We start from the raw sequence: 16,698 nt of genomic DNA, 5'->3' as shown, positions 1-16,698 counted from the left end.
TGGGAAATTGGGACCTGGCCATTAAAAGGTTTTCCTGAATATTTTACCGTGGTGACACGGCCATTGACATTTGAGCGATCTCTATGTCAGCTCTGTGTAACTCACCTTGACCCCTGAGGACAGGAAGCTGCCTGTGTGAACCTTGGGGGCCGGAGAGCGAGTCCCCTGGGCCGTAACCGACTGCTTGGCTGTGGGACTTCCTGTAAGACAGAGACCATCAATCAATTATCAAAATATATTTTGGTCACTGCCTGAGACTGGGTCCTGGTAATGGCATCTGTCTGTTTCACAAGGATATTGAATTCAAAAGATTTAGGTGGGTTACAGCACTAAAACTAAGCTATTGAGAGAAAAAGAGAAACTAAGGAAAACTAAGTGAATCAGCTCAAACTCCAACATCAGCTTGAAATAACATGGAACACTTTAAACCCCTCCGCCCGCCCTGGATCAGTTGAAACTAAGCGTTGGTGGATGTATGGGATATGGGAGAGGCTGTGTGGGAGAGCAGAGCACATGACTGGAATGTGAATTAGAGCTACAAAGCGCTGAAGTACAGCAGTGGGAGAATGTGATTTCACTGTGCTCCACTTGAGACTGACACTGATACATTGAACGGCCAAATGCCAACACACACATTCTGAAATTGAATTTACAATGAAGCGTAGCCTAGTCAGTATACACCAGGGATGGGCAACTGGCGGCCCTGTGCACAAAATAATGTAGGCCCCGGATCAAATTACAAAAACATATACAATGCGTTCGGAAAGCATTACTTTTTACACATTTTGTTATGTTACAGCCTCATTCTAAAATTGATTAAATATATTTTTTTCCTCATCAACCTACACACAATACCACATAATGACAAAGCAAAAACAGGTTTTTAGATTTCTTTGATAATTAAAAAACAATAAAAAAACAGGAAAAACATATTTACATAAGTATTCAGACCATTTTGAGACTCGAAATTGAGCTCAGGTGCATCCTGTTTCCACTTATCATCCTTGAGATGGTTCTACAACTTGATTGGAGTCCACCTGTGGTAAATTCAATTGATTGGACATGATTTGCAAAAGGCACACACCTGTCTATATAAGGTCCCACAGAGTCAGAGCAAAAACCAAGCCATGAGGTTGAAGGAATTGTCATTGGAGCTCCGAGCCAGGATTGTGTCGAGGCACAGATCTGGGGAAGGGTACCTAAACAATTCTGCAGCATTGAAAGTCCCCAAGAACACAGTGGCCTCTATCATTCTTAAATGGAAGGAGTTTGGAACCACAAAGACTCTTCCTAGAGCTTGCCGCCCAGCCAAACTGAACAATCAGGGGAGAAGGGCCTTGGTCAGGGAGATGACCAAGAACCCGATGGTCACTCTGACAGAGCTCCAGAGTTCCTTTGTGGAGATGGGAGAACCTTCCAGAAGGACAAACATCTCTGCAGCACTCCACCAATCAGGCCTTTATGGTAGAGTGGCCAGAGGGAAGCAACTCATCAGTAAAAGGCATGACAGCCTGCTTGGAGTTTGCCAAGAGGTCTAAAGGACTCTGACCAAGAAAGAAGATTCTCTGGTCTGATAAAACCAAGGTGAGCCACCCTTTGCCTTGATGACAGCGTTGCACACTCTTGGCATTCTCTCAACCAGCTTCATGAGATAGTTACCTGGAATGCATTTCAGTAAACAGGTGTGCCTTGTTAAAAGTAAATATGTGGAATTTCTTTCCTTAATGCGTTTGAGCCAATAAGTTGTGTTGTGACAAGGTAGGGGTGGTATACAGAAGATAGCCTTATTTGGTAAAATACCAAGTCCATATTATGGCAAGAACAGCTCAAATAGGCAAGGAGAAATGACAGTCCATCATTACTTTAACACATGAAGGTCAGTCAATGGGGAAAATTACAAGAACTTTGAAAGTTTCTTCAAGTGCAGTCGCAAAACCCGCTATGATGAAACTGGCTCTCATGAGGACCGCCACAGGAAAGGAAGACCCAGAGTTACCTCTGGTGCAGACGATAAGTTCATTAGAGTTACCAGCCTCAGAAATTGCAGCCCAAATAAATGCTTCAGAGTTCAAGTAACAGACACATCTCAACCTCAACTGTTCAGAGGAAACTGAATCATAGTCAAATCGCTGCTAAGAAACTACTAGTAAAAGACACCAATAATAAGAAGAGACTTGCTTGGGCCAAGAAACACGAGCAATGGACATTAGACCGGTGGAAATCTGTTCTTCAGTCTGATGAGTCCAAATTTAAGATTTTTGGATCCAACTGCTGTCCTTGTGAGACACAGAGTAGGTGAATGGATGATCTCCGCATATGTCGTTCCCACCGTGAAGCATGGAGAAAGAGGTGTGATGGTGTAGGGGTTCTTTGCTGGTGACACTGTCTGTGATTTATTTAGAATTCAAGGCACACTTAACTAGCATGACTACCACATCATTCTGCAGCGATACACCATCCATTAGATGACCTGGCCCCAATTGAGATGGTTTGGGATGAGCTGGACCGCAGAGTGAAGGACAATCAGTCAACAAGTGCTCAGCATAAGTGAGAACTCCTTCAAGACTCTTGGAAAAGCATTTCTCATAAAGCTGGTTGAGAGAATGCCAAAAGTGTGCAAAGCTGTCATCAAGGCAAAGGGTGGCTACTTTGAAGATTCTTAAATGAACTCAGCAAAAAAATAAACGTCCTCTCACTGTCAACTGCGTTTATTTTCAGCAAACTTAACATGTGTAAATATTTGTATGAACATAAGATTCAACAACTGAGACATAAACTGAACTAGTTTCACAGACGTGACTAACAGAAATGGAATAATGTGTCCCTGAACAAAGGGGGGGGTCAAAATCAAAAGTAACAGTCTGTATCTGGTGTGGCCATCAGCTGCATTAAGTACTGCAGTGCATCTCCTCCTCATGGACCAGATTTGCCAGTTCTTGCTGTGAGATGTTACCCCACTCTTCCACCAAGGCACCTGCAACTTCCCGGACATTTCTAGGGGGAACGGCCTTAGCCCTCACCCTCCGATCCAACAGGTCCCAGACGTGCTCAATGGGATTGAGATCTGGGCTCTTCGCTGGCCATGGCAAAACACTGACATTCCTGTCTTGCAGGAAATCACGCACAGAGCGAGCAGTATGGCTGGTGGCATTGTCATGCTGGAGGGTCATGTCAGGATGAGCCTGTAGGAAGGGTACCACATGAGGGAGGAGGATGTCTTCTCTGTAACACACAGCGTTGAGATTGCCTGCAATGACAACAAGCTCAGTCCGATGATGCTGTGACACACCGCCCCAGACCATGACGGACCCTCCACCTCCAGGCCTCGGTGTAACGCTCATTCCTTGGACGATAAATGCGAATCTGACCATCACCCCTGGTGAGACAAAACCGCGACTCGTCGGTGAAGAGCACTTTTTGCCAGTCCTGTCTGGTCCAGCGATGGTGGGTTTGAGCCCATAGGCGACATTGTTGCCGGTGATGTCTGGTGAGGACCTGCCTTACAACAGGCCTACAAGCCCTCAGTCCAGTCTCTCTCAGCCTATTGCAGACAGTCTGAGCACTGATGGAGGGATTGCGTGTTCCTGGTATAACTCGGGCAGTTATTGTTGCCATCCTGTGATGTGATGTTCGGCTGTACCGATCCTGTGCAAGTGTTGTTACACATAGTCTGCCACTGCGAGGACGATCAGCTGTCCGTCCTGTCTCCCTGTCTTAAGCGTCTCAGTACAGACATTGCAATTTATTGCCCTGGCCCAGGCCACATCTGCAGTCCTCATGCATCATGCCTAAGGCACGTTCACGCAGATGAGCAGGGACCCTGGGCATCTTTCTTTTGGAGTCAGTAAAAAGGCCTCTTTAGTGTCGTAAATTTTCATAACTGTGACCTTAATTGCCTACCGTCTGTAAGCTGTTAGTGTCTTAACGACCGTTCCATGTTCATTAATTGTTTATGGTTCATTGAACCAAGCATGGGAAACAGTGTTTAAACCCTTTACAATGAAGAGCTGTGAAGTTATTTGGATTTTTACGAATTATCTTGAAAGACAGGGTCCTAAAAAAGGGACGTTTCTTTTTTGCTGAGTTTATAAAATATATTTTGATTTGTTTAACACTTTTTTTGGTTACTACATGATTCCATGTGTGTTATTTCATAGTTTTGATGTCTTCACTATTATTCTACAACGTAGAAAATCGTAAAAATAAAGAAAAACCCTTGAATGAGTAAGTGTGCTCAAACATTTGACTGGTACTGTATATATATATATATATAGTGCAATTTCGAACGTTGGTTGTGCATCAGCAGTTTTGCTCTTGTTATGTCAGTCACTCAAACAGCCCATGTCAGTTAACTTTTCTTTAAATTGGTAAGTTAGTCTAAACAGACCGGGGGACGCCCATTGATTTTGTTAGTCACTCTTACTCAGACACCATATTAAAAACAGCAAACATTTCTCTCCACCTATGGCAAAATGTGTAGAATTGCAGAACATTTGCTGTAAAACTGCACATTTTTACTTTTTAATTACTGTTTATATTTTTAGTTATCCCTCAAGTTTTTTTCATTCAACTTTTTCACTCCGGACGCTTTATCGGGACATGGTTCGTCAGGACCTCCAACAGCCGAAGCTAAGTAGTAACATTAACATGATGCCTTCCAATTGCAGTCGCTGTACTCATAATATACAGGAGAACGATTGCCTTATGGTGAGAATAGCTGTGCTGCCAGCCTAGCCTTAGACGCAATCGTTAGGTAATGGTAATTTCAGTGTAGGAAAGGATGAAACAGCGTCTGTGCCACCAGTAAGTACAGATAGTAGTATAAATCCCCTCGCACGGTCCACGCAGCCGGACAACTTTCTCATGGCTTCTGGAGGGAAATGCTGTAGGAATGCTCAACCGGTGATGCTCATTCAGCCGACAGAAACTTTCAACCGGTTCTCCCCATTAAGCAGCGGGTCGGAGTCAGAGGCCGAGCCTTCTCTGGTCTCTACTCCTCCCGTTACGGGGTCTGAGACGCTGAAGCCTCCCACCATTAGCTCTGACAAATTGAAAACCCTAGTCATTAGCGACTCCATTGCCCGCAGTATTAGACTTAAAACGAATCATACAGCGATCGTACACTGTTTAGCCTTAACGTCGGTAGCCCTGCCCCCTGGTAATCTGAAGATGGTGCTGGCTAAAGCTAAAACTGGCGAGTGTAGAGAGTATAGAGATATTGTTATCCACATCGGCACCAACGATGTTAGGATGAAACAGTCAAAGGTCACCATGCGCAACATAGCTTCAGCGTGTAAATCAGCTAGAAAGATGTGTCGGCATCGAGTAATTGTCTCTGGCCCCCAGCCAGTTAGGGGGAGTGATGATCTCTACAGCAGTCTCACAACTCAATGGCTGGTTGAAAACTATTTCCTGCCCATCCCAAAAGATAGAATTTGTAGATAATTGGCCCTCTTTCTGGGACTCACCCACAAACAGGACCAAGCCTGGCCTGCTGAGGAGTGACGGATTCCATCCTAGCTGAAGGGGTGCTCTCATCTTATCTACGAACATAGACAGGGCTCTAACTCCCCTAGCTCCACAATGAAATAGGTTGCAGGCCAGGCAGCAGGTTGTTAGCCAGCCTGCCAGCTTAGTGGAGTCTGCCACTAGCACAGTCAGTGAAGTCAGCTCAGCTATCCCCATTGAGACCGTGTCTGTGCCGCGACCTAGGTTGGGCAAAACTAAACATGGCGATGTTCACCTAAGCAATCTCACTAGAATAAAGACCTCCTCCATTCCTGTCATTATTGAAAGAGATCGTGATACCTCACATCTCAAAATAGGGCTACTTAATGTTAGATCCCTCACTTCCAAGGCAGTTATAGTCAATGAAATAATCACTAATCTTGATGTGATTGGCCTGACTGAAACATGGCTTAAGCCTGATGAATTTACTGTGTTAAATGAGGCCTCACCTCCTGGTTACACTAGTGACCATATCCCCTGCACATCCCGCAAAGGCGGAGGTGTTGCTAACATTTACGATAGCAAATTTACAAAAAAAAAAACTGATGTTTTCGTCTTTTGAGCTTCTAGTCATGAAATCTATGCAGCCTACTCAATCACTTTTTATAGCTACTGTTTACAGGCCTCCTGGGCCATATACAGCATTCCTCACTGAGTTCCCTGAATTCCTATCGGACCTTGTAGTCATAGCAGATAATATTCTAATTTTTGGTGACTTTAATATTCACATGGAAAAGTCCACAGACCCACTCCAAAAGGCTTTCGGAGCCATCATCGACTCAGTGGGTTTTGTCCAACATGTCTCCGGACCTACTCACTGCCACAGTCATACTCTGGACCTAGTTTTGTCCCATGGAATAAATGTTGTTGATCTTAATGTTTTTCCTCATAATCCTGGACTATCAGACCACCATTTTATTACATTTGCAATCGCAACAAATAATCTGCTCAGACCCTAACCAAGGAGCATCAAAAGTTGTGCTATAAATTCTCAGACAACCCAAAGATTCCTTGATGCCCTTCCAGACTCCCTCTGCCTACCCAAGGACGTCAGAGGACAAAAATCAGTTAACCACCTAACTGAGGAACTCAATTTAACCTTGCACAATACCCTAGATGCAGTTGCACCCCTAAAAACTAAAAACATTTGTCATAAGAAACTAGCTCCCTGGTATACAGAAAATACCCGAGCTCTGAAGCAAGCTTCCAGAAAAATGGAACGGAAATGGCGCCACACCAAACTGGAAGTCTTCCGACTAACTTGGAAAGACAGTACCGTGCAGTATCGAAGAGCTCTCACTGCTGCTCGATCATCCTATTTTTCCAACTTAATTGAGGAAAATAAGAACAATCCGAAATGTCTTTTTGATACTGTCGCAAAGCTAACTAAAAAGCAGCATTCCCCAAGAGAGGATGGCTTTCACTTGAGCAGTAATAAATTCATGAACTTCTTTGAGGAAAAGATCATGATCATTAGAAAGCAAATTAGGGACTCCTCTTTAAATCTGCGTATTCCTCTCAAGCTCAGTTGTCCTGAGTCTGCACAACTCTGCCAGGACCTAGGATCAAGGGAGACACTCAAGTGTTTTAGTACTATATCTCTTGACACAATGGTGAAAATAATCATGGCCTCTAAAACTTCAAGCTGCATACTGGACCCTATTCCAACTAAACTACTGAAAGAGCTGATTCCTGTGCTTGGCCCTCCTTTGTTGAACATAATAAATTGCTCTCTATCCACCGGATGTGTACCAAACTCACTAAAAGTGGCAGTAATAAAGCCTCTCTTGAAAAAGCCAAACCTTGACCCAGAAAACATAAACTATCGGACTATATCGAATCACCCAATCCTCTCAAAAGTTTTAGAAAAAGCTGTTGTGCAGCAACTCACTGCCTTCCTGAAGACAAACAATGTCCTTAGTGCTGCTTTTGATACCATCGATCACCACATTCTTTTGGAGAGATTGGAAACCCAAATTGGTCTACACGGACAAGTTCTGGCCTAGTTTAGATCTTATCTGTCGGAAAGATATCAGTTTGTCTCTGTGAATGGTTTGTCCTCTGACAAATCAACTGTACATTTCGGTGTTCCTCAAGGTTCCGTTTTAGGACCACTATTGTTTTCACTATATATTTTATCTCTTGGGGATGGATGTCATTTGAAAACATAATGTTAACTTTCACTGCTATGCGGATGGCACACAGCTGTACATTTCAATGAAAAATGGTGAAGCCCCAAAATTGCCCTCGCTGGAAGCCGGTGTTTCAGACATAAGGAAGTGGATGGCTGCAAACGTTCTACTTTTAAACTCGGACAAAACAGAGATGCTTGTTCTAGGTCCCAAGAAACAAAGAGATCTTCTGTTGAATCTGACAATTAATCTTGATGGTTGTACAGTCGTCTCAAATAAAACTGAAGGACCTCGGCGTTACTCTAGACCCTGATCTCTCTTTTGACGAACATATCAAGACTGTTTCAAGGACAGCTTTTTTCCATTCACGTAACATTCCAAAAATGATGCAGAAAAATTCATCCATGCTTTTGTTACTTCTAGGATAGACTACTGCAATGCTCTACTTTCCGGCTACCCGGATAAAGCACTAAATAAACTTAAGTTAATGCTAAATACGGCTGCTAGAATCCTGACTAGAACCAAAACATTTGATCATGTTACTCCAGTGCTAGCCTCCCTACACTGGCTTCCTGTTAAGGCAAGGGCTGATTTCAAGGTTTTACTGCTAACCTACAAAGCATTACATGGGCTTGCGCCTACCTATCTTTCCGATTTGGTCCTGCCGTACATACCTACACGTACGCTATGGTCACAAGACACAGGCCTCCTAATTGTCCCTAGAATTTCTAAGCAAACAGCTGGAGGCAGGACTTTCTCCTACAGAGCTCCACTTTTATGGAATGGTCTGCCTACCCATGTGAGAGACGCAGACTGGGTCTCAACCTTTAAGTCTTTATTGAAGACTCATCTCTTCAGTAGGTCCTATGATTGAGTGTAGTCTGGCCCAGGTGTGTGAAGGTGAACGGAAAGGCACCGGAGCAACGAACCGCCCTTGCTGTCTCTGCCTGGCTGGTTCCCCTCTCTCCACTGGGATTCTCTGCCTCTAACCCTATTACAGGGGCTGAGTCACTGGCTTACTGGTGCTCTTCCATGACGTCCCTAGGAGGGGTGCGTCACTTGAGTGGGTTGAGTCACTGACGTGGTCTTCCTGTCTGGGTTGGCGCCCCCCCTTGGGTTGTGCCGTGGCGGAGATCTTTGTGGGCTATACTCGGCCTTGTCTCAGGATGGTAAGTTGGTGGTTGAAGATATCCCTCTAGTGGTGTGGGGACTGTGCTTTGGCAAAGTGGGTGGGGTTATATCCTGCCTGTTTGGCCCTGTCTGGGGGTATCATCGGATGGAGCCATAGTGTTTCCTGACCCCTCCTGTCTCAGCCTCCAGTATTTATGCTGCAGTAGTTTGTGTCGGGGGCTAGGGTCAGTATGTTATATCTGGAGTATTTCTCCTGTCTTATCCAGTGTCCTGTGTGAATTTAAGTATGCTCTCTCTAATTCTCTCTTTCGGTGGACCTGAGCCCTAGGACCATGCCTCAGGACTACCTGGCATGATGACTCCTTGTTGTCCCCAGTCCACCTGGCCGTGCTTCTGCTCCAGTTTCAAATGTTCTGCCTGAGGCTATGGAACCCTGACCTGTTCACTGTGATTACTATTATTTGACCATGCTGGTCATTTATGAACATTTGAACATCTTGGCCATGTTCTGTTATAATCTCCACCCGGCACAGCCAGAAGAGGACTGGCCACCCCTCATAGCCTGGTTCCTCTCTAGGTTTCTTCCTAGGTTTTGGCCTTTCTAGGGAGTTTTTCCCAGCCACCGTGCTTCTACACCTGCATTGCTTGCTGTTTGGGGTTTTAGGCTGGGTTTCTGTACAGCACGTTGATATATCAGCTGATGTAAGAAGGGCTATATAAATACATTTGATTTGAGACAACTGAAAGGGTTTAGGAACGTTAGAGAATATAGTCAACTGTGGAGGTTTATCAGTATCAGAGGAGAGAAGTAAGAGTGCACTAGATTCAGCCTTGGGATGTTTGCAATGGTGGTGTGTGGGAGGGGAACGTTGGCCCTACAGTGGCCGAGGAGAGCCTACAACACCATTATCATGTGCTGTGTGGGAGGCACAGTCTACAGTACATCCTCACATTGTGCTGCAGGAGATAATCCAAAAACCTAACCCAAATCATTAGGGAAGATCAGTGAGATCAGTGTCTAGAATCTAGGGGCAAGAGTGGAGCTGTCGAGTGGAGCAGTAGCGTACCCGTGGAGTTTGCTGCCATGCCGATGACCTGGCCGGGCTTGTCAACAATGATGTAAGGGTTGTTGAGTACGGAGGAGCCCTGTTTGGTGTGTACTGGGGTGGAGGTGTGGGTACGGGGGAGGGGCGAGTGGCTGGGTGTGGAGATGGGTGAACCTTTGGGATCAAAACAAAATCACAAACAACATGCTCATTATAAAAATATTCATTTTAAAACATGCATTTTTCTAAAGCTCTGTATCTTAAAAAAAAGCCCATGAACAAAAATCGATCTAAAGATTTCCTTAAGGCGCTTGTGCCTCACATTTGAAATTCAAAACCTTTTCAATCTTAAAAGACTGTTTTTAAACTGAGATTGGCCTATAGTTTCTTAATTTTGGGGGGAATAATGAAACAAATCAAACAAATGTCTCCACTGACACTAAGAGTGGGTCTGACTGACTATGAAAACAAAAATCTAAATAACACCATTGAATTATTTTAATCAACTCACAACCCCTTCCCTCCCCCCACTCCAATACGGCCAGATCCCATTGGGAGATAGTTACCTGACACAATCTTACAGCTCATGGTGATTGGCTGAAAGGATTTCCCGGGGGACTCGGAGGGGCTGGGCACCTGTCCCTGAGGGACGATCTTACAGCTGGCCGTGATTGGCTGGAAGGCTGAGTTGCCATGGGAACCCAGTGTGATCTTCTCTGTGACTTTAGGACGGGATGGGGTGCGTTCCGAAGCCGAGGGGGGCGCGCTGTACACCCCAGACCTTCCAGTCTCTGCTTTGACGGGCAGACCTGGACAGAAGGGGAAGATAATAAAGAGAAAGAAAGGGAGAGAGAGGAGTGAGAAGGAGGATGATAACCATTAAAATCCACTCTAGGCATAATCTTCATTATAATTATCCTGATCCTGGCAGAGAGAGAGAGAGTGAGAGAGACAGATGATTTCCCAGTCCAGTACCATCAATAATTCACTATAGGCCTGCGGAGGGAAGGATTTAAAGAAACAAAAAAGAGAAATTATAGAAAATCATGGCACACTTGGACAGGTCGTGATTCACTGAAAAGGAGAAATTGACATAATTCCAATGGAAACAGTTACAGCTACATGTTCTGCAGTTCAGTGTGTTTGGATCTTCTATGGTGTAGACCAGGGTTTCCCAAACACAGTCCTAGGGTCCCCCCTGGGTGCACGTTTTGGTTTTTGCCCTAGCACTACACAGCTGATTCAAATAACCAACTCATCGTCATACTCTGATTATTTGAATCAGCTGTGTAGTGCTAGGGCAAAAACCAAAACGTGCACCCCCCCCCCCGGGTGCACGTTTTGGTTTTTGCCCTAGCACTACACAGCTGATTCAAATAATCAGAGTATGACGATGAGTTGGTTATTTGAATCAGTTGTGTAGTGCTAGGGCAAAAACCAAAACGTGCACCCGGGGGGGGGGGGGGGGGGGGGGGAGAGACCTGGTGTAGACTAGAGTTAAAAGTCTCATTCACATCCCTAGCTGATAGAACAGGTGAGTAAAAAGGAGACTTGAATGTATATAACCTCCCATGTATCTCACCTTTCTCTGCGATGGTGGGGTGGTTGTCCTGTGAGAGGGGGAGTGGAGAGCTGCAGCGGCCAGAGAGAGGGCCCGGGGTTTGGGGCAGGAAGGATGGGGACGAGGGGCTGGCTGCACGCTGGTGGTGGTGGGCATGGGAGGAGGAAGAGAGCACATAGTCGTCCCCTAGGGAGTTCCTGTGGAGCTCGACATCCACCACCTGAGAGGAAAGTAAGTTCAAAGTTCACAGTGGTAAAAAAAACAACCCGGTGTATTCAACACAACGAGTCAAGTTTGAGATCAGTGCTGGGGCTATGGTCCCATGAAATGTAAGACATGTGTCTCGCTAGTAGACTTGATAGAGAAGTTTGAACACAGTAAATGAATAACAGACTTACTGTTTCTGCCCCCAGTGTCTGCAGGCCTGTGTAAGTTCTGTCGAGCTATAGGGAGAACGGGAGAGACAGTAGGATTTATTATGCACTTTTATATAGAAGAAGAGAATGACTGAGTAACAAAAAAACATTCAAAACTGTGTAAAAAAAGAAGAAAGAAACCATATCAGTGAATCTCACTTATGAAATCAAAAGGCCTGTGAGGAACCTTTAGAACATTCTCAAGTAGCTAGACTTATACAACTTTAAAGAACCACTACACTTAATTGGCATCCAAGAGTCCTCTTTTGAGGAAGACAGAGAGAGACAGAGAATGGAAGGCAGAGTGATGCAGAGAGACCGAAGTGCTCCTCTGTGAACGAAACATGCGTTTCCAGTGCAAATAAAGATGTAATGAATCTACAATCGGACCTTGAGGTGATGTATGATGTCTATGCGTTTGTTGCGGGGGTCTTTGAAGTGGATCTGGATGCGGACAGGGAACTCCCCCCAGCCACGACGTGTCAGGTGGAACGGAGGCTCACTAACAACAGACACAATTAGAGTCATGAAAACACACACACTTAGATCAGGGACACACACATTTTGAATACTTTATGACACACACACACAGACACACCATGGTTGAGAATAAACATCATCCATGAAAACAACATCATAACTACCCCTTTAAGTATTAAATACAGCCAGACAGAGAAGGTATCCCATCACCCCCTATACTTTTGAGTCATTGTTCTTTGTAGACATTCTACCCCAAATTCAATGAGCGGGAGGCTTTCTCTCTCATCTCCTCTCTCTTTGAAGCCTGCGGTTCTCATCCTTGTGGCCCAGAGCCTGAGCTGACAGTGTGTCCGCTTGTGTTATTCCCACACTTGAAGACCTTGGATGTGTTAGAATCAGCAAAGAGCTTGAGCTACATCTCTGTGGGGTTCAGTAAGTTTGAATCCTCTGCTCAGTCAGTCAGGATGCATCTATCGGGGTTACTGAAAACCATTGTGTCTCGTCAGCTAAAAACAGCCAGAGGGCTGAGGATTTTTTTTTAAACACTGACTGATACTTTGATTCGGAATGGGGATGTAAAGCAGGATCAACCTGCATGCCGTGACAAGGGCTCTAAGTAATCCGGGGCCTGAACTATTCTGAGGTATTAGATATTAGTTTTCTGAGTGATTACACTGTTTGTAGGTAAAGAGTGTGTCAGCACGGTTAGTCATGACTCATGTGTACTGTTGACTCCATTTCTGACTCATACTGCTCACACAAATCATAGGAATTAAAGTATATGTTTCAGATGCGTCAGGGGGCTCTTTGCAGAAGTTGCCCTTAGGCACAGGTTTAGGATCAGCTTTCCCACCACAAATCCCAAAGGGCAAGCTGGTCTTAGAGCAGTGTCTAGGGGCAACTTGACCTAACGCCTGTTGGCTGGCTGGAAGGTTTATCTGCATTGTCTCATGTCACATGGGGCACTATTACTCCAAGGCATTTCAGTTTGATTACTACGATGGGAGTGTTAAGACATTCCCAGCAGAACAGTTCGGAAGAGTTTGTGCATATACAGTATTATGAAGACATTTTGTGCCGTTTTTGTTTGTTTTGGACTTCGGCAAGGGTTTTTCGACTGTTCGGGCACAAATAAATGTCTTGAGGCAAGCCAAAGTCGGAAGCCGAAGTCGACGCCCCTTTGTCGGTGATTGGTCAACAGTAGGGATTCTTTAGTAAAGTCTTTGTTGTCATTAAACGAGAGACGAGTCGTTTTCATGCACATTTTTTCATTGAGAAATACAGCACCAAACATCTTAGTTAGATGTAAAATCATGGGACTAAGATCTCCAAAGCAAAAACGTCAAAATGAAAAGCAGATTTCTTGAGTTAACGTAGATTCATTCTGACTATTTAGAGGACTATTTGGCTACAGCGTTTCAAAATGGACAAACAGCACTAGTGGCTTTTTCAGTTTTCAAGCTAAAGTTTTTTAGGGGAGTAGCGAGCACACTCGTTTGGTTCGCCTAGCCGAGCTGAAGCTTGCTGACGCCTTTATCAAGGTGTACACACGGTTCTTCTCGGGTCCAAAAAGCTGGACCAGGACCCGAACGGACAACCAGACCTAGAGCCCAGAAATATGATTATCCTTTCTTTTCTGGTTAACAAATAGGTCTTTATATGTTGGCTAGGCCTTCTATAACTACTATTTGAGAAGGTCCAGAGACAAACATTTCCTAGGTTGCAAAGGTCCGGATGGATATCGTCTTTTATCGGCACTGTCGTACAGCGTAGTAACAAACATATTCGTCTACGTCATAGCAAACATGTTTTTATATGAAATGCCATCTGTAAATACGAATAAAATGGTTAAATTATGAGCCTAGTTGGTCTAGCCAAAGATGAAGCCAACAACCTTGCCGCTAGCCATGATTGGCTGAGATAATGGTCTGCAATATAACAAGCTTCTGTCTATTTGAGCTGGTCAGTATGTCTAGGTAATCCTGTCTAACGTGGCTATTGTTTTTAAATGTATCGTGTATTAAAACTTCATAAGCGTTGCTCTCCACTTTCTGGAGGACTGACTTTTGAAAAAAGTGGAATTCGATTATGATAGCTAAGGAGATGGCGAAAACACCAGTCTCCGGATTACATCTTCAAACGGACAACCATGGCATCCGTCAGGAGACGCGTCCAACCATGAATGACGTATACGGTTAAGATAGTATAGCTAGCTAGAGTAAACGTTGGCAAAAAAACTTAATTCAATTGTTGCCAGCAGCACAGTTAGTCACCAAACAGCCTAACCAGCTCTGCTAGGGAGAGTAAAATGGTCAGAGTGGGGTGTTGTCTCATTATGTGTCTGGAAGTAGCTAGCCAATGTTAACCAGTTAGCTTGGGTGCTTGACTGCCGTTGTGAGGTCAGAACATTCGGATCAACCCTACACATCGGCCAGAGCATCCGGTGAGCGCTCTGAACGCGAAAAGCTCTGAATTTACGACGGACAATCTGACAGCACAGTTGCAGTCACCAACACTCTGGATAACATAACAGCATAACCACCTCTGCTAGGGCGAGTAATGTTCAGTGAGCTGTTCTCTCTCACTTAGATGTCTGGAAGTAGCTAGTAAGTTAGCTTGGGTGCTTGACCGCTGTAAGTACATTCGGATCAACCTTTAAAGAGATGGGTGGGGCTAAAGCTTAAGAGGGTGTGAATGATATTGAATGGGTGTAGACAAAGAAGGGCTCTCTACTAGTAGTGCCAAAACATTCAAAGGCCCTTTTCACAAAAGTAAGTTTACAAGTTGATCAACTTTCAAAGAAAAATTACTTTCCCGTTGTTCCTCAACTGCAGTGTATGATACACCATTTTGTAGCTCTGAGTCTCTACCTTTGTCCAATGTAAAAAACACTTTCAAATTTTGCTACATAAGACCAATTTGAGCCAGTCGGTCACATATTTTCTGGAGAACAAAGGAGAGTTTAACAACAACAAAAATAATCTGAATGCACAGAACGTCACTGTGGGCCATGCAATATTCATGTTAAAGTCACTCTGGGCCTAGCCCTGCATTAATGAGAGAAATTACACTTTCGGTCTCCTGCCAATGCTTTGAATCTGCACAAATGGTGCAGGTGTTCATTGGTGAGCCCAGTGCGATATTTGTTTTTAATAAAGTTAATTCACAGTTGTACAGTGGGGGGAAAAAGTATTTGATCCCCTGCTGATTTTGTACATTATCAGTCTATAATTTCAATAGTAACGTTATTTGAACAGTGATAGACAGAATAACAACAACAAAAAATCCAGAAAAACGCATGTCAAAAATGTTATAAAATGATTTGCATTTTAATGAGGGAAATAAGTATTTGACACCTCTGCAAAACATGACTTAGTACAGAAGTCAAATCACAGAAGTCAGACGCTTCTTGTAGTTGGCCACCAGGTTTGCACACATATCAGGAGGGATTTTGTCCCACTCCTCTTTGCAGATCTTCTCCAAGTCATTAAGGTTTCGAGGCTGACGTTTGGCAACTCAAACCTTCAGCTCCCTCCACAGATTTTCAATGGGATTAAGGTCTGGAGACTAGCTAGGCCACTCCAGGACCTTAATGTGCTTCTTCTTGAGCCACTCCTTTGTCGCCTTGGCCGTGTGTTTTGGGTCATTGTCATGCTGGAATACCCATCCACGACCCATTTTCAATGCCCTGGCTGAAGGAAGGAACTTTTCACCCAAGATTTGACGGTACATGGCCCCGTCCATCGTCCCTTTGATGAGGTGAAGTTGTCCTGTCCCCTTAGCAGAAAAACACCCCCAAAGCATAATGTTTCCACCTCAATGTTTGACGGTGGAGATGGTGTTCTTGGGGTCATAGGCAGCATTCCTCCTCCAAACACGGCGAGTTGAGTTGATGTCAAAGAGCTCAATTTTGGTCTCATCTGACCACAACACTTTCACCAGTTGTCCTCTGAGTCATTCAGATGTTAATTGGCAGACTTCAGACGGGCCTGTATATGTATTCTTGAGCAGGGGGACCTTGCGGGCACTGCAGGGTTTCAGTCCTTCACGGCGTAGTGTGTTACCAATTGTTATCTTGGTGACTATGGTCCCAGCTGCCTTGAGATCATTGACAAGATCCTCCCGTGTAGTTCTGGGCTGATTCCTCACCGTTCTCATGATCATTGCAACTCCACAAGGTGAGATCTTGCATGGAGCCCCAGGCCGAGGGATACTGACAGTTCTTTTGTGTTTCTTCCATTTGCGAATAATCGCACCAAATGTTGTCACCTTCTCACCAAGCTGCTTGGCGATGGTCTTGTAGTCCATTCCAGCCTTGTGTAGGTCTACAATCTTGTCCCTGACATCCTTGGAGAGCTCTTTGGTCTTGGCCATGGTGGAGAGTTTGGAATCTGATTGATTGATTGCTTCTGTGGACAGGTGTC

The 16,698-nt window shown here is 44.6% G+C and overlaps 1 protein-coding gene across 1 annotated transcript in view; it reads right to left on the bottom strand.

Moving 5' to 3' along the window:
* yeats2 (YEATS domain containing 2) overlaps positions 1-16,698 on the bottom strand; it is a 64,956-nt gene that overhangs the window by 34,430 nt on the left and 13,828 nt on the right. The window contains exons 8-13 of the mRNA XM_014192065.3: positions 12,185-12,296; positions 11,777-11,821; positions 11,400-11,598; positions 10,384-10,626; positions 9,839-9,991; positions 106-200 (exon numbers count right to left, since the gene is read on the bottom strand). Of these exons, the coding sequence (XP_014047540.3) occupies positions 106-200; positions 9,839-9,991; positions 10,384-10,626; positions 11,400-11,598; positions 11,777-11,821; positions 12,185-12,296 (847 nt within the window). The remainder of the gene's footprint in view (positions 1-105; positions 201-9,838; positions 9,992-10,383; positions 10,627-11,399; positions 11,599-11,776; positions 11,822-12,184; positions 12,297-16,698) is intronic.

The sequence above is a fragment of the Salmo salar genome, chromosome 03, assembly GCF_965601325.2.
Source record: "Salmo salar chromosome 03, fSalSal1, whole genome shotgun sequence".
Taxonomy (NCBI): Eukaryota; Metazoa; Chordata; class Actinopteri; order Salmoniformes; family Salmonidae; genus Salmo; species Salmo salar.
Note: the sequence above shows the minus strand (reverse complement) of the source record. Positions and strands in the feature narration are given on the sequence as shown.